The sequence below is a fragment of the Xiphophorus maculatus genome, chromosome 4 (genome assembly GCF_002775205.1).
Source record: "Xiphophorus maculatus strain JP 163 A chromosome 4, X_maculatus-5.0-male, whole genome shotgun sequence".
In the NCBI taxonomy this organism is placed as follows: Eukaryota; Metazoa; Chordata; class Actinopteri; order Cyprinodontiformes; family Poeciliidae; genus Xiphophorus; species Xiphophorus maculatus.
The window spans coordinates 4,926,064-4,947,473 of NC_036446.1; the positions used below are offsets into that span (position 1 = coordinate 4,926,064).

Consider the following 21,410-nt stretch of genomic DNA (forward strand, 5'->3'; position numbering starts at 1 on the left):
TAGATTGGAGTATATGCTTTATTTACTTCCCAAAGTACCTTCAGTGCTTTTCCAACAAATTTCCTTATTCACACAGTGCAAACAATAATGGAGTACTGTAAGATTTTAGTGGTTGTAGGATTTCTCTTTTGTCTCTGGTAAAATACCACAAGCCATGTCTCCTTGCAGTGCTAGAATTACACGTTTATTTAGGCTCTGTTGACCCAGAATGCCTTGCGCCATAGTTTGCTTCCTGCTTTTGGAGTGATTTCTGGTCCGCTTGCATATGCTTTCGAACCGTGCCAGAGTTCACTTCAACTGAACCGAGAACTAGGCGAACAACCTAAACAACAAACAACACAGTTTGCTTTATTGGTTTGGTTTTCAAGACTGTAGGTTCAACTCATTTCCCCCCCAAAACCTCAGCTTAAATATGCAAGATGCATTTGCAAAACTATGGAATAGCTAGCTGTATAATGTTATTTGACTATACAGAAATGTATTTTGCTGCACCTTGACTTTGCTGACTAAAAATGTTATTGTATTCAAACCCCTAATAGAACTAATGTTTTCAGCTTAAAGTGGAACTGCTCCCACATTTAAGACAATAAATACATCAAGTATAAGAGCTGCAAATGCAGCAGTGTGGTTGCCCTGTTTTTAACATCAGCAAGTACGAGAGGGATTGATAATTCAAGCACAGCATGTGAGGGGAAGAATGTCACGGAAACAAACATGCCAACATATGGCTGATCTGGGACCAATCCAAACCTGACTTTGTTTTCTGGCCTCCTTTCATGTCAGGAACACTACTGAGATATTCCTTTGATCACAAACACAGAAGAAAACACAGAATCAAGTTTTCAGCGTGATTCATATCTGTTGAATCTTTTTGATTATCCCACAGATTTCTTTTTGTTTTATGACAAATCCCTTTTGTCTATGGATTGCTTTTTATTTCTATGCTGAAGTTATTTTTTTTCTCAAATGGTTAAACTCAATGGAAGCAGATTTTTTTATTTAGTTTGATTTAAATTATTATCTGCTAGTCAGACACTGAGTACAACCACTGTTGTAAAGAAAGTGTCTATAGCAGAGAGACTGGCATGTTTATGTACAATACTGGGATGGGAAAAGACTGAGCCTGAGGGAGGGTGAGTTTCTGTTGTTATCTCGCTGGGGTATATTGATCAAAGGACCTTCAGCCACAAAGTAATGGTACTTAATGAGCATAGCTTTGGCCACAGGCATAACTGCAACCTCTGAATTTATATGAGAGTGCATGAAGCAACAGCATGCAGCTGATTTCAGCTTGTCTATCTGTATATTTAATCAGCCTGAACCAGTCACACCGATTATTTTTTCATTTCTATTTTTAAGCAGTTTATCAGTTTAATTTGTGCAATAAAAGATCCATCCATGTTCAGTCACATAAAAATAAATCAAAAACATGAACAACAAACTAATACATAGTAAGATGAACATAGTAAATTAGATTCGGGATTGTGTAAAGAAGGTGAAGCATATACCAACACTACAGTATACTGATATGTCAATAAGAGCTGCCCTTTGTAAAATTATGGAGGTGGACAGTTGATGTCATCTTAACTTCAAAGCTAAATGTGAAACAAAACAGCTTATTTAAAAAAAAAAAAAGAACCAAATGGGCTCAAGCTAAAGCAGTTCCACTCGAAATGCTGTTGTTTTAAAAACTGCAGAGATTTAGAGGTTTGATCAGATTAAGAAAAAGTAGGTTATGCGACATATGCTCTGTGAAGGTGCAGCAACACCGCTCCTGTGGGACCAGACACGCCCAAAATCAAAAGATGCTTCCCTAAAATCCGACGCTCCAAAGAAAGAGCCCAATGCTGCTCCTCCTGCTGCAGCGGCGGATCCGAATAGCCAACATCAGCACCCATCAACTCTGCAGAGTCTCACCCGATTTGCCCCTGGCGCACAGAAGCCAGCTCGGTGAATACACAAGCACCTCATTTACCCCTATTCAGACTCTTTCTGCCGGACTTCTTACCTGAAGCTGACCGGAGAGTTCACCTGGATGCTGCGGCCGGACGGTGGTGTGGCTTTCCGCTTCTCTCTGTCCGCCATGCCGCCGCGCGTTCATGTCTCCACCGACTCCGCTGAGAGTGTAAAGCCGCCCGGCCCGACAGACACCTGAGAGGTGCGGCGGCGAAGCTGCTGGGGTAATGCCTTCGAAGACTCTGGAAAAAATGGCCACTTGTCATAGCTATCTAGGGTGCATTTATTTATTTAATAACGCTTGAAAAATAAAACAAAATCATAAGTTTTATTTTAATAGAGGCAACCAAACTCATCAAAGATACAGCACATAAAGATATTGTACACGTATTAGCTTGATAAATGAATTGCAACCTACAAAACATTTAAAACGAGCATTATTTGTTAAACAAAGCAGCCTGCAGATCGTGTTAATAAGTACTAATTTGACCAAGAACTCTAAATCTCTTAATTCACTATAGTGAATCTCTTAATTTACTAGGTGCCTCTCAAGAAAAGAATGTAACCTAAAAGTTAATTTATTTCATTTATTGAGTCAAAAGTAAAACTGTAGAGCCTCATTACACCCAAAGTGGTGTATTCTGTATACAAAGCGTTTGTTTTGATTTTTGTTTTTAATGATTTGAGACCTAATATTTAGTTTCTCTCAATATTAGATAACATCACTAAAAAAGACTAAACAGTCAACTTACTTACAGGAATACCCATGAATTATCCAATCTAAAAACTTGGGAATGGGTTGGGAATCTTTTTGCACTAATTACGTCACATGTCATATGATCAGCCTGTGTAGGGCTGCTTGGGTGTTAAGGAAACCTAAGAAGCTTTAATAGTAGCCTTTACTGTTTTTTCACTGTTGTTTCTGATATATTTCGGTTACACTTGGCACTATTTTGGTCCACCGGGATTTAATGTGCCTTAATAAATTAATGTTGACAATACCATAGATTTTCTTTTGGGTTTAGGTGTCAGTTTGCAAGTCAACCAAGCACAATGATACTATGGTCACTAAATCAGATAGAAGGTTGCCAAACTCTGCTGGAAAATGAAACCAGCAACTCCATAAAGTTTGTGTTGTAGTAGTAAAATTGTGACAAAGAGAAGGCTTATAATGATAAAATGTAAAATAATCTGCTCGTGCTTTTTAGAATAATTCTTATTTTTGAGACTGAATTTAAATTACCCTGATTCCTACCATACAAGAACTCCCTCAATTTAGTTGCTTGTCCAGAAATCAGTTTTTTACAATCTAGTTTGACAGTACATTTCTCACTAAACTTTAAAATGTTGCTCCTCTTCAGAGAACGGATACTCCAGCGTATATAACAAGTGATGGTTAATATAATATATAATATTGTGTTATTGCATTTACAAAGATCCAGGTGAATGCCACAATAAGAAAAAAAAGAAAAGAAGGTATGAAATGCATCCTTATACATTTACAGTTTTACACTTGTTTAGAAATCTTGTAGTGTTAGACTCACTCATTATGATAACTGTAATTAAAACAGTGAAAGCAAAAAAAGAAAAAACCTTAACATAACAAGAATTGTGTCGTTTTATAACATATCCAGCAGAGGTCAGCATTTGAAAAAGAAATGGTATCTGGTATTTTTAAAACTATGGCTCTGCTGCTGCCTGGACTGAGAAAAGTAAAATAAGTGAATTTCAAGTGGGTTGAAACTCTGGAGTTTTGTGATCTGAAATAATGGTTTAATAAAAAAATTGAAGTAGAACTGAAATAAATTTCCAACCCATATCAGGAATCTCAAAAGTGTTGCTTTAGGTCAGCTGACTTTGTCAGAATTGTTATAATGTATCTACAACTGAGTATTTGCCCAAATTTAATCACATTTATTCATTTTTTTCTTACAATTTTCCAATGCTGCATTTTATGCTTCTATATTTATTAAATGATTATGCATGTGATGGAAGATTTTTTGAGGGGTTGTTTTTTGGCTGTGTGTGACTTAAGTTCTGCTGTGAAACAGTTTCCTCTCTGCGCTTCATTCTCATGTAACGAGTATGGACACAGTCTGCTGAAAGGGTTAACATTGAAAATTGTCATCCTACTTTGCAATTTTATGGCAGGCATTACAAACTGATGAAATATGCATGTGTTTAGCAGTTCATTCATTGTTTGAGTCTACAGTCAATTCTGCTGTGTCTTGGCCATACATGTGTGATTTTTTAACAAACCTTTTTTATAAACTTTCCACTTAATGAAACATTCTCTCATCCAGCTCAGAGTAACAAGGACAAAATCAATTTATGTATTACAAAATACCACAAAAAGTCACACACAATAGGCTTATACAAAGTGATGAAATATTTAGGAATGAGCCTACAATTTGATCCCATGTCTAAAGAATAAATCTTCATAGATGAATGACAGATAATTGAATACATGCTCTATTAGCATTCACTGCATAATTCATTTTAGTGAAAAAAAGCCTTTTCTAACTATTTATCTATGCTGATTGTATCCTTGTTTTGAGTCAAAATGTACAAACTAGGGAAACCTTAAGTCCCCTCCCTCTTTTTATGTCTAAATTGTTCAAATTTGCCTGTCTTTTCGTAACAAAAAACCTAAAGACAGCCTACAATAACAATAACAAAATGTGTCCACTTAATTTTGTCTGTTGATTGTCTTTCTAATGGCGAGGGTCATAATCTGAGCGTGCCTATTCATTCACGCAAAGTTTGACCTCAACAAAGAAGCTTTTTCTTAGCTAAAGACTTTAGCAAACTAATTTTAAAGCTGTAATCCACAAATCAGTTATCTTTTCTTGTCTCTTATGAACTTTATGTGATTACTTAATGAAGTGGCACATTATACTGATTAAATACTTTTTATTCTTTGTTTGGGTACAATTAATAGTTTTGTATTTGCCTATAGTACAACAGTATGTGTCCGAGTAACGGAAAGCCTAGACAACTGAAAAACAGATAAAATATTTAAACAGAAAAATATGGTTAGTTTTATTTTATTCAGCAACCTAAACAGATGTATTTACAATTAATACCAATTAAAAATGCATGGACAACTATTCATGTATGCAATTGAAAGCAGGGCACAAAAAAAAAGTAAATATGAAACATAATATAAATAGGGAGAGAAAACAGATATGGGGTTGCTCACCAACAAAATAGCATAAACTGATCTGTTTACACTTGGTCTTATTCTAAGATTTTAAAGACATAGCTTATTGGTGACTATGATGAAGGTTTCAAAAAGTATTTGGTTGATGTGGACAACTGTGTAACTAATAGCAAAACATATTTTTATTAAAATAATAAAAAGTATTCTTTCAAAACTGCCAGAAAACAAGATGAAGCGACATTTTGCAGTGTTTCCTTTCTGAACAGGTCTTAAAAAGACCATTTAGCAGCAGTAAAATATTATCTACAATGAAAAATATTATGCCAACGTATATATATATATATATATATATATATATGCAAATGTGGACACTTATTATTAAATTAAACAGTACTTAGAGATCTGAGTAATATAACTAAGCAGTTAAATTGCTGATACAACATAAAATGAAATTTCAAAAATCTACAAAAAGCCACAAGAAAGTTATTTTTTATTAAAACATTGTATAGAGTCATTATTTACTCATTGACACTTAATGGCAAGAAGGCTGTTGGTTTGAGTAAAATGGCCCATTAAAAAAAGCTAAACATAAATTCATAATTGAATATTTTAAGTCAGCAGAATGAAACATAAGAGCAATTGTAACAATGAAACTACAGAGTCAAGTACAAAAAACAATAAGCAGTCATTTAGTATATTCTTACAATTGTTGTAATGGGTTCTGATGGTGCCAAAAACCAAATTGTGGTTAATGTTAATTAAACTGATTGAAAACAATATGTTTTCAATTTGTGAATGTGAAACTGCATGCTCATAAACGGCACAGACGTGTGAATAAAAAAAAAAAGTCTGCTGTATTTCTGCCACCATGACTGCGTCTATTTCACATCACAGCAAAGGCAAAGTTGACGCATCAGAAATGTGCACTCTTTCTTCTGTTCTCCAGAACCCATCCAGCCGGATTCATGTCCAACCTCAACATGTTTAGCACCCATGGATCTTCCTGTGCACCTCTAATAAACTCTTCCAAAGTAATGTGACCTGTGAAAGCAGAAAGAGACGTGTTTAATGTTGTCTTCTTGTAGTACTTTTTCTACTACATTGCAACACTGTTTTCTCACCGTCTCGGTCAAAGTCAACAGCATCTAATATTCGTTCCACAACCTCGTCAACTGAAAGTTGTGTCTCGCTCATGTCTTTCTTTGAGCACTTTTTGATCCGATAGATACTCTGGAATAATAGTAAAGAAAACATGGAACTGCAGACAATATATTTAGATAATTCCCTGCAATGTTAGCAGCTGGAACTCAAAAAATAATAAATGGTTTCAGGATATTCACCTCTTAATTAATGTGGTAAACATTCAATGCATTCTATATGCACTTTGACTTCTAGTCAAAGTGAGCAGTTTTGTTGATGTAATTCCAATCTAGCAACAAAGATACAATAAAATGTGATTTTCTGATGAGCTGAGGCTATCATCGTAAACACACCCTGGGAGACACACTTGAGCAGCACTTTTTATTGATCAGCAGCCACGCTTGTAATTATGGACGGCAACAGCTACAGCACTGGATCCCAATTCTGGTCCTCAGCCCACCCAGCTGACCTACATGTTTCGGATCTGTCTCTGTTCCTGTACATCAGATTCAAATGATATTGCATGACCTCCTCTGCATGCCATCAAGTGCTTCTGAAGTCTGTTGATCTCCCAGTTATTTCAGTCAGATGTGTTGCAGCAAGGAGACACTTAAAACATGCAGGACAGGGGGGACTTGAGCTCCAGGGCTAATAACCACTGAGCTACAGCACTTTATTGAGATAACAGTGACTAAATGAAATAATAACCAGGCAGGTTCACTCAAATTCCCAAGAAAATATTATGTTTATGATATTTTATATAAAATAAATAATCTCTTTCAAGCTCTTGTTGTGCTCAGTTGTTAGCTTGACTCCCATCTGATTCTCCAGACTTTTAAGTGTGTGTTCAGACCAACCCAGGACTAGAGTTCTGAATCAGACTCTAATCCGTTTGCCTAGAAAGTCCGAGTTTTTGGGGAGGTCTGAATGCAAATTTGAATCTCAAAACGGACTTAAAAACCGAACTCGGATCCGCCTAAAAACCTAGGTCTCGGTCCGGTTTAAGTGGACCCTAAAACGGTAGAAAACTTGTCTGAATGCAACTTGACTAGAGACAGTTTCAAAAGCAGGAAGTTAGCTACAGTGCATAGCTATATTGACTGTCTGGTAAATATATTACTCTCTGCTCTGCGGGTTAACGAAGATGTTGTGTCGGTTGACATATTAACGGGTTTGGTGCCAACACTAAGCAAGGAAAAGCAGAATATAAATGGTTTGAAGTTGTTTTACAACTTTTTATCAGCTTATTGTGCCATTGCTGTAATTTTAAAACCTTTAATAAATGACATAAACTGAACTAATTGCCTCGTTTGTTTAAACATAATCATCAAATTGGATGGAGGAATTTGCTTAGTCCTCTCTTGCATCTTGATAGAAACCAAAGTGTTTATAGATTTATATAAAGGGAGAATACTTACAAACATCAGCAATTTTCTCAGTTTTAATTTAAGCCATGTTTATAGAGATAGGGTAAGAAATAAAGGCGCTGCGATCATTTTTGTGATTCCTGCTCATCTTGCAGGAACAGCCTAGTTTAGTGGACCGACTCACCGCGAAGTAACGGCGCCTGCAGGAGCGTCGCTAGCTTTAGCGGCTAACAGGCGATGTCCAAACCAGCAATGCATATCAATGAAGAAATCCTACAACCGCTAAAATCTGACACTGTTCCATTTTTGTTTACTTTTTGTGAAGAAGAAAGTTGCGCTGGTCTTCTTCAGAGGTTTTGTGTCGATTCCTTTAATAGTTCTTGATGCAGCGCCCCCACAGGCGATGGGGGGAACAGGTTTTTCAGTTAGTTTTAGTCGTTTGACACAGTGCAGTGTGAATGCGAACTAGAGTTCTGAAAATGTAACAAAATGTTGCAATTTCAGTCCCCAATCGAACCGAGTCTACCAGACTATCCGGTCTGAATACACCCTAAGAATCAGTAGAGACTAAAGCATTTCCACTAATATGAATGAGCTAGTAACTGTTAACATGTCAGAACTGTGTCCATTTTACGACATGACTCCCCCCACATCTTGCTGCTTGCTGTCACTAAGCTGACTGTGTAAAGTATACTACACTTTGTATCTGTCTTAAAAGAAAAAGAGATTTTACTCCTTGGAAAAATTCAGTTGTAAAGATCAGTGACAGTCATGGTGTGAAAACTAAAATAGAGCCAACCATCAGCCGTATTAAGGTAAAGCTGCTTTAAGACGAGAATATTTAAGCTACGAGTGGCATGTCAGTAAAGCAGCTGACTGCAAGCTGGTTATCTGAGTTCGTATATTTACTAATTACCCAGTAAACTCAGCTCCTATGTTTGTGTTACCTAATAAGGATGCTGTTATTTTTAACAGAAGTTATACTAATACTTGGTTTTCTGTTTCAAATAAAAGAAGTTAAATCATGCAATAAATCTTTGTTTGCAAACATCTTTTTTTCCATAATTTCATGAGGCAGTAGTTTCTAAATTAGTAGTATTGAAATTAATATTGTATTTTTAATCAAATGAGACTAATTAATGTGATCATAGAAAAAGTGTGCTCAAATATTTTTCATCAAATATTTAACAAAGTAATACAATAATAAAATGACATAATATTTTATCAGACTTACATCAATTATTGAGCGTAGCTCATTCCTGTCCACGTAGCCATTGCCGTCTTTGTCATACACCTTGAATGACCAGCGTAGTTTATGTTCCAGGTCTCCCCGGAAAACGAGATTCAGTGCTGCCACAAACTCAAGAAAATCAATTGTATTGTCCTATAAAAGATAAGTTAAAAGAGAAGGTTTGCCTTAGATTTTGATACATTGACTGATATGAAGAAAAGCAAGCAGGCATTCCTTTCTTACCCCATTCTTGTCAAAGGCTCGGAACATGCTCTCCGCATAATCAGATGCTTCCCCTGTTGGGTCCACTCCAAAGAAACGTTTAAACTCATGCAGAAAAAGAACTCCACTCGGACACTCCAGGACAAATTTTTTATACATATCTTGAAGAGCTTTAACGTCAATCTCCTCACAACTCCCCGTTTGTTGAGTCTGCCCCATCTCTAAATGCAACAGTCCATAGTTAGGCAGTCGGCACCGTCACCAAGAGACCTGACTTGAAATGGACATCTCTCGATCCTGGGTGGTTTTTTTTTGTATAAGCCTTGGGAATCCTCTTGTGGAATCCTTCAGTTTGTACATGAGCCAGGTGATTATTGTTGCCTCAGGATTAGTGACAAAACGCTGTGTGCTGGTAGGGTTTCCCGTCAGTGGGGTAGACCAAACGACAGTAACTAGTAATTGATGTGAGAATATTGTACAAATGTATCAAATAAAAATAAATTAAGTGTGGATTGCTATATAAATGTGAATCATATTTTTTTTCTGAAGGGTATACATCTGACTAAAAACTTTAGATTTGATTAGTAAATGTTAGTATAAGTTTGATCTTTTTGGCTTTACAGATATGAACAAATCTTTATAATTAAATGTTGGTCCCTGCAGCATGAATATGAGATGTTAATAAATAAATAAATGAGTTTTATAATTTATCAGTCATTAAATTAAAAATCAGTATGAAGGACAAATTCTTTAGCAATTCATTGAGCGATTCCTTTTACAAATAAAATAAGCTAACTATATTGTATATTTCTCAGCATTACAATTGATTCATGATTAATCAAAGATAACTAAACTTCTATCAAGGGTTAGAGAAAAAAAATGAAACCTTGGCAGCAAAACTCTGGGCTGCACTGGATTTGTACTGAAGAACCTGCCAAAATCTTGTCTCTCAGTTTGGTTGTTGGAAAATTTTGGCAGAACAGCTGGCCTTTCAAGTCAGGGAGAGTTAAAGGCTCTCGTTTCTGGATCACTTGGCTGGACGTTCATTGGATGGATTATTTAATAATTCTAAAAAAATTCTCCTTTCAAGCCATAAGGTAAACAATCCAAAATGAATGACATTTACATTTCAAAATAGTTTACATTTCAAGATCATCATCATCATCATCATCATCATTATTATTATTATTATTATTATTATTATTATTATTATTATTATTATTATTAGTAGTAGTAGTAGTAGTAGTAGTAGTAGTATTGCTGTTGTAGTTGTTATTGTTCTAGAAAATCATGACAAATAAAAAAAATCTTATTACTTACTTTCTTTTTTCAATGAGACAGTGAATCATTTGTGCGATAGTGGTATCATCAGAATGGCTTCTGCCTGAATCTGTTTATGCCCTTAATCTGAGTGTAGCCTCTCTTTCTAAATTAGCTAAGAGGCTGAAATGCTCAAGGTCAGGCTAACAGGGAATCATTTTATCAAGCTCTCTTAAAATTAGATAGCCAATATCTGTGCTATGAGAAACTAATCGTTATGACTACGAGAACTTTAGTCACATCATTGATATCTGATAGATGGCTAATGGTTATTTGATAAGTACAGTATCAGTTTCATAATTTGTCTTCATCCCTATGGGGAATAGTAACCACTGCGCATATATATATATATATATATATATATATATATATATATATATATATGGTTTTTAATAACGGACCAGCAAGCAGGTCCTGGGTTCGAATCCCTTCCTGGGGTATTGCTGCATGAAGTTTACATGTTCTCCCTTTGCATGTATGGACTTTCTCTAGTTAAAAAACACAACTATTAGGTTAATCTCTCTAAAAAGCCCTTATGTGTGATTGTGTGTCTTCTTGGTTGTTTGTCCTGTGTCTTTGTGATGGGCTGACCAGGATGTACTCTGCCTCTGGCCCACTGACCACCCCAGCCCACTCAGCCCCCACATCATTCAACATGCAGGGGATAGATGGATGGATTTTCTGTAACCAAATGCAAACCAAGCCTTTCAGTAAAAGATACCAATTAGCAAATATCTAAAAAAATTCTGATTACAGCAGACATTAGCAAAAACCTAGTGGACCTGTGCATCTGCTGGGCTTTTCATAGGAGCTACAATGCTCTTAAGAACGGTTGTAAATGTCATCAATCATTGTTGTGATGATGTGCAGAAGGAGAGGTTCAGTTTTTACTTGACCTATTTTCACTTTTGTCTGCCCATCTTCCCAGTCAGCGGTGGGATGTGGGGTTACTGCAAAGTGCTGTAAATGAATAACCTTTGTTAACGCTCCCTGGTAGCTCATCAGATATGGGAATGATTCTTCCAAAACGTTAAGGTTTGTTTTGTCTAATTTAATTAGAGTGCCAAGATTCAATCGGCCATATCGTCTTATTTTATTTTATTTTTTAAATTATGTGTTTGACTTAGTTAGACAGCTTAAAATCAACACTTTCAGAGTCTGTAAATAACTTAAAATGCCCCCAGGGTTACTTGTTACTGTTTTTGTCCTGACTAGTCACATAATTATAAGGAATAGAATAGACCTCTATATGAAATATGCAATTTTATTACTTTTAACTTAAAGCTCTGCAAAAACGTGTTTTTTTTTTTATATTATCAATTATTTCTGGCAGAAAGACTTTGAAGACTTGTCAAAAAATGCTCTTAGCACTCCTCAAGTGAAAGAGCACTCCTTATCTGGCCATTGCTGTAGGTATAAAGAAAAACCCCAAGAGAACCTGAAATGCTAATGCTTCAGTTAATCCGGAATTTATTTCAGTGTCTCAGATTTATAATTTAAGTAACAGATTATATGCTGTAAGAAAGCAAACTATGCTACTGATGACATTTAAAAAACTTGACAGAGCCATTTCTGGTGAGGGGCAAATACCTATGGTCTTTAGTTTCCACTGTCCTGCTAATTTTATATGTGTATGTTCTCCAACACATCTGACTTAAATAATTGCAATATTTTTTTGGACATGCCATAATGTTACAGAAACTTATTGACAACCCATGGATGCATGTATATTCTTCCTTGCAGGTGTTGATTCTTTCCTCGTATTCTTGCTTTTTCCCACAATTTAAAAAATGTATTTCAAATTAATTGGCCACTGTGAGCTGCTCTTAGGTGTGTGTGTGTGTTGGTGAGTGGGGGTGTTTGTTTAGTGTGTCTTGCCCTGTGATGGATTGGTGATGTATCCTGAGTGTACCTTGCCTCCCACTTGATAGCTGCTGAAGCTTGGCACCGTAACCACAGAGATTAAGTAGGTAGAGTAAATGGATGGATGTAAAAACCCTCATAGTAAATAGGATAAATTACCATTTGGCTTAAGTAGAAACTAGGACATGGGGGGTTCTTCAAGTACAGAAAGTATCGTGTGCCTATGTTTAGTTATTCACTAACTCTTCAGGAGCATTAGTTAAAAAGTATGATAGTGTAGTAACTATTTTGGCATCAGCAGAAAGTGAAAGTAGGCATTACACAAGTCACTTTATATCGAATAATTTATATCACTAAGTAACATAATTTCATTTGTGTGAGCAGTCTTACTTTTACATTTAGTACATTACATGAAACCCTGTGACAACCTACAGTATTTAGTACTCAATAGTATTTGGCTTTTGAAGTCACACGGACTTGTGTATGCAATATTTGAATTCTTTAATACTGTAAATCTCAAGTTCTTATAAACATTAAGTAAAAAAGAAGAAAAAAGAAATACATGCATGACTGTAAATTTTCTTGCAGAACTAAATAAAATCAAAAGGCTACATTTGATTTAAAAAAATTAAAACACAATGACTTGAAGACCAGGTCATGCTACTTTAAGCTAATTGGATTTAGCAGTATGCCTGAAGTCCTGAACTATGTTTGACCGAGCAGAAGAAAAGAAGATTAGACACCCATTGAAAGGGTTCTGCTCCCACATCACACAGAAAGAGTTTGGCTTCAAGTCTCTCAGAAAAGCTTTGCAACACATCACCAATGTTGTCCCAAGCACAGTAAACTGTACCGATCAGGGTTTCACTTCCTTTAGTTTTAGCATCTATTTTATCCAAACCAAAACACTTTGATGCCTCTGGTATAAGACAACATAATGAAACTTCTAAAACTGCCACAATATGTCCTAAAATAAGAAATGCTGGATTTACCTAAAATGAAGCAACTTGTTTTTCAGAGTGTTTTTCTTCAATCATTGTGAAATGATTGGAGACTTTGGGGCTATCTTATTCAATGGCATTATAATTTGTTGATTATTCCCAGTAAAATAACCACATTAGCTGAATCATTCAAGTTGAGGCATGCAGGTTAGTCCAAAATTTAACAAACGCCTCCGTATATTATCCACTAGATGGCAACGTTGGAACACTGTTGGATGCAGATTTTAACTACAATTTTATCCGCAGTGCATAATCAAACACAAACAAGGTCTTCTATTATGCAGCTGCAATATCTCAGCAAACAAAGTTACAGCTCGTTACTTAAAATAATAATGCATTAATATTGCAAGCCAAAGTGTTGGTACAAAGAAAATAGGGATGAAATAAAATCAATTCAGTATTTGTATGTTAGCATGGCCTGTTTTCATCTCCTAAATAAAGAGTAGCTGGACTTCATCTTTCTTATTACTGACAATTCAAGAGTATATTTTATTTTGTTTTGTTGGAACCTATATTTGGAGTCTTGATGGCTCATGAATCATGATTTGCTTAAAGTCCCTTCATTTTTATTTCCAAGGAGCTGTTCCTGTCGTGTTGCACCATGTGATTGCATATCATTTGCTTGACCTTACAAAAACAGATCCAAACACTTACACCTTCTCAGTTTTTCTTTATTTCATAGTTAGGATTGGCATTTTTTTCTACTTAGAACAGCCCTGGGTCCGAGTTTTACTTGGTGTTTTGTTATGGTGGTAAAATGGCAGCAATACCACACACCAATTTATCTTTGTATTTTTTAATAATCTTTTTAGTTTTTAATTTCGTTGCTGATTGGATAAAAGTCAAAATGACTGTACATGTACTCAGTGAAACAATTTTCCCCAATGCTTCATGAAGCCTTTTGTATGAAATGTATAATTTTTTTTTCTATACAATCAGTTTTTGTAAATGGATAAAAATAGAATTTTACTCTCAACTAAGTAGATATTTTCAAAAGCCTTTCAAGCAGCTGATGAATCTTAGTTGTTGTCACCAGAAATACTTTTTTGTTGTTGAAAAATCAACTTTTTAATGTTTTGCATATCACAAAAATCCAAGAAAAATACAATGAGTTGTAAACGAAATCATAAACATCACTGAGCATTAGAAAGTTTCGTCCATTTGATGAATTCACAACTTATGTTCTCCCTAATGTCCACTAGATGATGACAAAGCATCACAGCAAAACAGCAAAAATATCTCCATTTACAGCATCAACATTTTTTAATTTATAACTCATAATCAAGAAGCATAGCTGTACATCCCAATGTTACCAACTCTACATTTGTCGAAACTTCCAATTATATACATTTTTTTCTTGTGGCTTACAACATGTTTTCTGATTAACTGCAGGACAAGGAAACATTTTTCCATATTTTCCTTCTATATTTAATTTAAACAATATAGATTGTTCATAATCAGTATGAGTCAGTATCAGAGAGAATAGTGGATGTTTTTGAACCAAGCACATAAAATGCTAGATATATGACCAACTGGAAAGACAGAAAAAACATTGAATCTAACAAAATGTTACATTCTACTTTGATGATGATAACAAGGTTAACAAAGTTTAATTTATGCATGTCTTGCAGAAACATATGGCAGCAACACCAGGCACAAAGCTATATCTTTTCCCCCACTCAGTCCAAAACACTGGAGGGCTTCTTTTCAAATACATTCTACAGATGCCATTTCCAAAGATACCATGTCTGAAATCACCTCCCTTTTAACTCTAAATGCAACCTTCATGAATATATTATGGAACTTTACTTTCTGAAATTCAAATGGCTACCAAGACCTTATAGTAAAAGCAGCTAATGGAAATTCAATGTTTGCAAACATGAATGCATCTAAATATCTTCCCATTTACTGATTATAATATTTTCCTATTAAACTCATAAGCTTTGGGTTATAGATGAACATAAACAAACTGTAGGTGTATTGGAGGAATATTTTGCGTATTGTGTAATATATTTTTAAACTTCATAGTGATAAATTGCACAAGAAATTTTTTGAAAGAAGATGTCAATATAAACTAAAGCTAGTGATAATGTCTTCAGATAAATAGGAATGAAAAAAACACACAATGTTAAGGAAACAGGAAAAACTGTTCATGTTCATATGTGACTGATCCTTGAGTCACCGCTTCAAGAGGCAGCACACACAGCCATATACAGAACATGTTCTACAATCTTAATCTTTATATTAAGTCTTACCTGGGTTACAGAGAAATGCAAATATCTAACTATCAGTCCCAAATTTTCAGCTTAGAAGATAATGTTTTTTATTTAATGTGAAAACAATGGTCCTATAGCAGGGGTGTCCAAACTTTTTGCAAAGAGGGCCAGATTTGATAAAGTCAAGATGCCTGGGGGCCAATAGTTTGTTCGGACATTTTTTATCTACAAAAGTTTCACACACCGTTATAAAACAATTTTCATTGTCACAATTATCTTTATTTTTCAAATGACAAAATAACCAAATATAAGCCACTCAGGCAAATGAGAACAACTCTAAAAACACAAATTCTGCCTTTCATTCATATCTGGAGAGTCAAATAACATTGAACAAACTGTATGAAATACCTTAAATTTACATGAGTTTAAAAATATCTTTGCCTCAAGAACATTTTAAACAGGAGTTATAAGTAATGCAAAGTTGTCTGTTATTATTAAATCTTAAAACAAGTGAATTTTGCTCTTGTCATTTACAATATCTACAGGTTCATAACCAAATCTTACTCAAGAGTTTAATAAAAATAAGTGCCATAAATCCAGGTGCATAAATGTTTTTTGGCTCTTCACTGCTGATAGTGACAGACGTTGCCGTTCAAAACACTCAGTTTCATGTCCTCAGCTCTCAGTGCCACACTGTTACTGCCAGGCAAACATTTTTCTCAAATTCTTGCTTCTTCTCAGGGCAAAATGTTCTCCACCATTTTCCTAACACAGTCTTTGATAAATGTACCTTCAGTAGAAGGTTTGCCATGTTTAGCTATTAACATTAACTTCATAGCTTCTTTGGTATTTTCTTTTGACTCACAGGCCCGCGTGAAGAATCGCTGTTGTGATGCCAGTCCAGCTTGGAGCTGCTTCAGTTTTTCAGCACGGTCACTTCCTGTTAGCTTGTTATATGTGTTAGCATGTTTAGTCTGGTAGTGTCTCTTTACGTTGAAATCCTTAGACAAGGCAACCGTCTCATTACAAATTAGACAAGCACAATTGGCTTGATTTTCATTGAAGTATTATAATTCCCATCTCTCTTGAAAGCGGCGGCCCTCACTGTAAACTGGTTTTCTTTGCAGTGGCCATGGCAGAAATGAGTGGAGAGCGGTTCGCTGCACGGAGGCAGAGACTGATAGTATTAAAGTGGTGCTGCCACCATTTGGTGAAAGGAGGAATTACAGTTTCAAGTTTTATGATTTATTTATTCTGTTTCACGGTGCAGGCGGGCCATAAATAATACATTATAAAACCGAAGCTGCGGGCCGTATGAAATCTGACCGCGGGCCGTGATTGGCCCCCGGGCCGGACTTTGGACATGCCTGTCCTATAGTCTAGAGCAGTGGTTCTCAAACTTTTTTCAGTGATGTACCCCCTTAAAAATATATTTTTAGTCAAGTACCCCCTGACACGGGCAAAACATTTTTGGAATTAAAAAGAGGTACAGTGCTGTAAAATCACTGTCTGATTTATTAACGCCAAACAACTTATATCAGTGAACCTGACAAATACATCCATATTGCAAACATTGCATGGTTAAACAAAAAAGAAAAACAGAAGACGGTGACCACCAGGAAGGTATAAAACCAGTCAAACCGTTTTATTTTAAAGGATATTAAAACTAAATACTGAATATAAAATTCAGTGCATGAACACACATTTATATTTTATCGAACTTTTTACAAAATAATTTTTCCCAAGACTTATTATGAGGAGCCTACTGATTTTTTAAAGATATTTTGAAAAGCTTCACGTACCCCCTGCAGTACCTCCACGTACCCCCAGGGGTACACGTACCCCCATTTGAGAACCACTGGTCTAGAGGAAGAACAGAGAGGTGGAGAAGTTGCCTGAGCCGTTTCCATGGTCAGTGATGATTAGGGAAGCCATGACGTCTGCTGGTGATAGCCCACAGTGTTTCAAGTTCAAAGTCACAATAGCTATTTACTAGAACATTAGAAAGCCTTTTACTTCTTCCTTTTACTAGCAAGCTTTATGGAGAACATCGTTACTCAGTGACAATGCCAAAAGTGCCACCTGGTACATTGACCATGGTGCCACTGTGCTTGATTGTCCAGCATGGAGTGTTATAAAAAGGAAGAAGATAAAAAACAGACCTAGCAGCATTGATTGTCCAAAGAATCAATGCCACAGGCTAATTGCCTGAGTGAACTTGCATTACCAGATTATCCATACACAGGGTACACTGATAGTTTATATCACTGTTACTACATAAAATCCACAGAATAACTTAAAGTATCCTGGTTTTTCAATTAGAAGCGAGATACATTTTGCTTCAAAAAACAATCTACAAACACAATAAGACAAATGGGTGTAACGCAATCCATCACTGTTTTTAGTTGGCTGTTTAATAATGCTTTTACTTTATGTGTGTATAACTCTCATGCACAGAGGTCAGGATAAAAAGGTTGACTGGATGGTCAAAGAAGGGAGAAAGACAATGGCATATATCTTGAGGTTAAAATAAACCTACCTCTTATGGTATCCCAAAGAAATGAATAAATATTATACCTGTCTTGGTGATTAAGAAGTATTTTTAAAATCTTTCAAAGAGAAATGTAACAGCCAAATCATTTTATTCCTAAGCACGTAAAAAGGCCAAAATATATTTTATGATAATCCTTGAAAAGGTCATCCTGATTCTAAGTAGAGCAGGTTCTTGGCATGTTTGCAAAGGAGACTGTAGAGCGAGAGACTGTTTATTATTTTCATGGTTTGTACTTTAAGGAGAGTAATATTGATTTTTCAGCTTTCTCAATGGCAAGATTAATTTTTTTTATTTTATTGAATAAAAAAAAATCTAGGTCAGATCACTGTTTCAACATTTTTTTCTTTCCCAATGACATGATGAAGATTCTTTGGAGGTCAAAAGAGCAAACGACAGGAGGACACATTGATTTTTACTTCTTCTTCACACTGCATTCTGTCAGCACATGGTTCTAATGCTTTCTTATTCTGGTTTAGTGGCACACAAAAAGGGTACAACAAGGACGGGGCAGGTCCCTGTACTTTTTTAGTGCTGCTTTAGTTTCATGACTACTATATCACAATAATGATAGTATTTCCAAGTAGTTGTTATTTTGTAAGTAAAGTGGGGATGTCCTAATTTGATCCCATGTATCATCTGGGGGTTCAGATCAAGGCAATGTGACTGATCAGCCTGGGTTTATAGAAAGGCAGCAACAAATAACCAAACATTATAACGAATGAATGCAGATAACTTTCTTTGAACACACTATACATCAACCCTTGAAGCAGATTGGCTAATCTGGTTGAATACCACACCATGTGCCACTTCTACCAGCTAACTATAGGTGAAGTTTGCACACAATTGTCAAAATTGGACAATAACAGTGGAAAAACAATGCTTAGTCCAATAATTTTCAATGTCAACTGCATCATTCAGATGGCAGGGTCAAAATTTGGTGTGGACAACATAAAAGCATTGGTTAACTTGTTCTGTTGTAACAATTCAGCTTGCTGTTGGCAGTGCAACGGTGTGGGGGAAATTTTGCTGGCCCTCCAGAGGCCCTCAGTACAAGTTGAGTCTTGTTTAAATGTCACAGCCAACTAGTATTGTTGCTGTGGATGTCTATTCCTTTATGACCATTGTTTAGCCATCTTCTGATGGCTACTTCCAGCAGGATAATGCATCATGTCATAAAGATCAGATCATCTCAAGCTGTTTTCTTGAACATGACAGTGAGTTCAAGTTCACTGTACTCTAATAGCCTCCACAGTCACCACATATCTAACCAATAAAACACTTTTATGACATGATTGAACAGGATTGCAGAATGGATGTCCACCCAAAAAACCTGCAGCAATAACATCATGCTGTCATGTCAATACAGACCAAAATCGTTGAGTAAATTTTCTGATGCCTTTATCTAAATCTGTTTATTAAAGAATTAAGGTTGATCTAAAGACCAAAGGGGTACAACTAGGTACCAGCAAGGTGAACTTCCTCTCATAGTGCGTCATTACAAAAGACTTCAGACTTTGTTAGAGCTATTAATGTGTCAATCATATACTGTACATCCATCCATTTTCTAACACCCTAGTCCTTAGTGGGGTCAGGAGGTGCTGGTGCCTATCTCCAGCAACGTTTTGGGTGAGAGGCGGGGTACACCTGGACAGGTCGCCAGTCTGTCTCAGGGCAACACAGAGACAGACAGGACAAACTACCATGCACACACACACACTCACACCTAGGGAGAATTTAGATAGACCAATTAACCTAACAGTCATGTTTTTGGACTGTGGGAGGAAGCCGGCGTACCCGGAGAGAACCCACGCATGCACAGGGAGAACATGTAAACTCCATGCAGAAAGACCCCGGGCCAGGAATCGAACCCAGGACCTTCTTGCTGCAAGGCAACAGTGCTACCAACTGCACCCCAAATACATAACATTTTTAAAAAATAACGTTATGCTTTATACATTAAAATAGAGTTTTAATCTGAATATCAGGATCATCAAATATTATTCTGTAATATTCACCGATATCATAGGCCCAAAAAATTTTCTTCTGGCAACTGTTCTATTACACATGACTAAATGGTTGTAAATGGTTTAGTTAGAATGAGCAGGGGGGGGGTTGTTTTTTTTTTTTTACCATGAATGAATTGAGATACAAATATTGTTTTATATTTTGAAAAGTTCAAAAAGCTATTTTATTTCATAACATTTTCCTTAGTAGCACTATCAGAAATCATTATAATTACAGATTAGTCAAGGTAATGTGCTCACAACCACATTACCTTGGTTGCTCCAAAAACAACAAAAAAGATTAAAAATTCATGCCTAATTTACTTCCACTTCTATCTCACTAGGTTTTTGGCCTTACACTGCATTAGAAACCTTTCTAAATAGTGTATAAAGTTATTTTTGTTGCCCCTTGACAGCCCAAAAGTGTGTTTGTGTATTTTTATTTAGCTGTTTTTTTGAGTAAAGGGATGTTAAGGGAATAACAGGAACGGTTTTGGGCCGAGAGCTGTAGAAAATTCTGAATCATTTATACTGTTTGATCCAAGCAGCACTGCTGAGCTAAAGCAAGAAAACACCCATAGGTGCAGAGAATGGGCTCCAGAAAGGCAAATCAAATCATGAAGCAAAATGGCAGGAAAGACATGTATTGTTGATCAGTTTTGAAAGAAAAACACGACTAATATGCTCAAGTGTCAGACATAATATTCTAAAGTGGACTTTATGCATAAGAAGAAGAAGAAAAAAACCCTGTTCATCTGTGATTGTATTTGAGGACCTTTACCTCATATGGAAGTAATCCCAGACACAAAATGTAAGTTCAGATATCGAATACCAATAATTAATTAATTTATTTATTTTTTGACAGGTGCTCCTTATGGGCAGACAGTGTCTTGGCCTTGAAACAATTCAGAGACCTAACATCAATGTTTTTGGACTGTGGGAGGAAGGTGGATTATCCAGAGGGAGCCCATGCATGCACAGGGAGAACTTGCAAATCCCATGCAAGAAGTATTTGGCTGATATTCAACACCAGATTCTTGCTGCAAGGTAACAGTGCTAACAAAAACGCTGGTCAGCTGAAAAATTGAAGATGGCCCATGCTCATTAGAAGTCTCGCTGCCTGATGATCCCAGCTGGCAGTAGCGTTGTTAAAGTTGGCATGTAATTAGTAGCATCTAGCTCAGCTGCATGTGGTCTGGCTTAATGCTTTAGAAGAATCTAGGTTATATTTAATCTGTTCTAGTTTACAATATAAACACTACAGAGAGATACAGCTAATCAAAAGATTGTCCAGACATCTTTAAAGCAGTAATGAAGCTCTTTGCTTACTGCCCAGATTGGGAGGCTACAAATCAGATGTCTACTTGTGCATCA

The 21,410-nt window shown here is 36.0% G+C and overlaps 2 protein-coding genes across 2 annotated transcripts in view; both read right to left on the minus strand.

Moving 5' to 3' along the window:
* mapk8ip1 (mitogen-activated protein kinase 8 interacting protein 1) overlaps positions 1-2,195 on the minus strand; it is a 44,200-nt gene extending 42,005 nt beyond the window's left edge. Inside the window, exon 1 of the mRNA XM_023332884.1 lies at positions 2,009-2,195. Coding sequence (XP_023188652.1) covers positions 2,009-2,085 — 77 coding nt within the window. The 5' untranslated portion in view covers positions 2,086-2,195. The remainder of the gene's footprint in view (positions 1-2,008) is intronic.
* Positions 2,196-5,527: 3,332 nt separating this feature from the next.
* On the minus strand, positions 5,528-9,339 carry LOC102236353 (guanylyl cyclase-activating protein 2-like). The gene is made up of 4 exons (XM_005809475.2): positions 9,101-9,339; positions 8,861-9,010; positions 6,241-6,349; positions 5,528-6,160 (listed from the first exon to the last, which is right to left on the minus strand). Exons 1-4 carry the CDS (start codon positions 9,296-9,298, stop codon positions 6,033-6,035), a joined length of 585 nt encoding a protein of 194 aa, XP_005809532.1. The 5' UTR covers positions 9,299-9,339; the 3' UTR covers positions 5,528-6,032.
* Positions 9,340-21,410: the final 12,071 nt, after the last annotated feature.

Excerpts from the sequence above, each read along its gene's own strand:
- LOC102236353 (XM_005809475.2), bottom strand. The coding sequence starts at position 9,298 with ATGGGGCAGACTCAACAAACGGGGAGTTGTGAGGAGATTGACGTTAAA. Across the intron at positions 9,011-9,100 it reads GAGCCTTTGACAAGAATGGG|GACAATACAATTGATTTTCT; the intron begins GTAAGAAAGGAA and ends TATCTTTTATAG. Across the intron at positions 6,350-8,860 it reads AGCTACGCTCAATAATTGAT|AGTATCTATCGGATCAAAAA; the intron begins GTAAGTCTGATA and ends CTATTATTCCAG.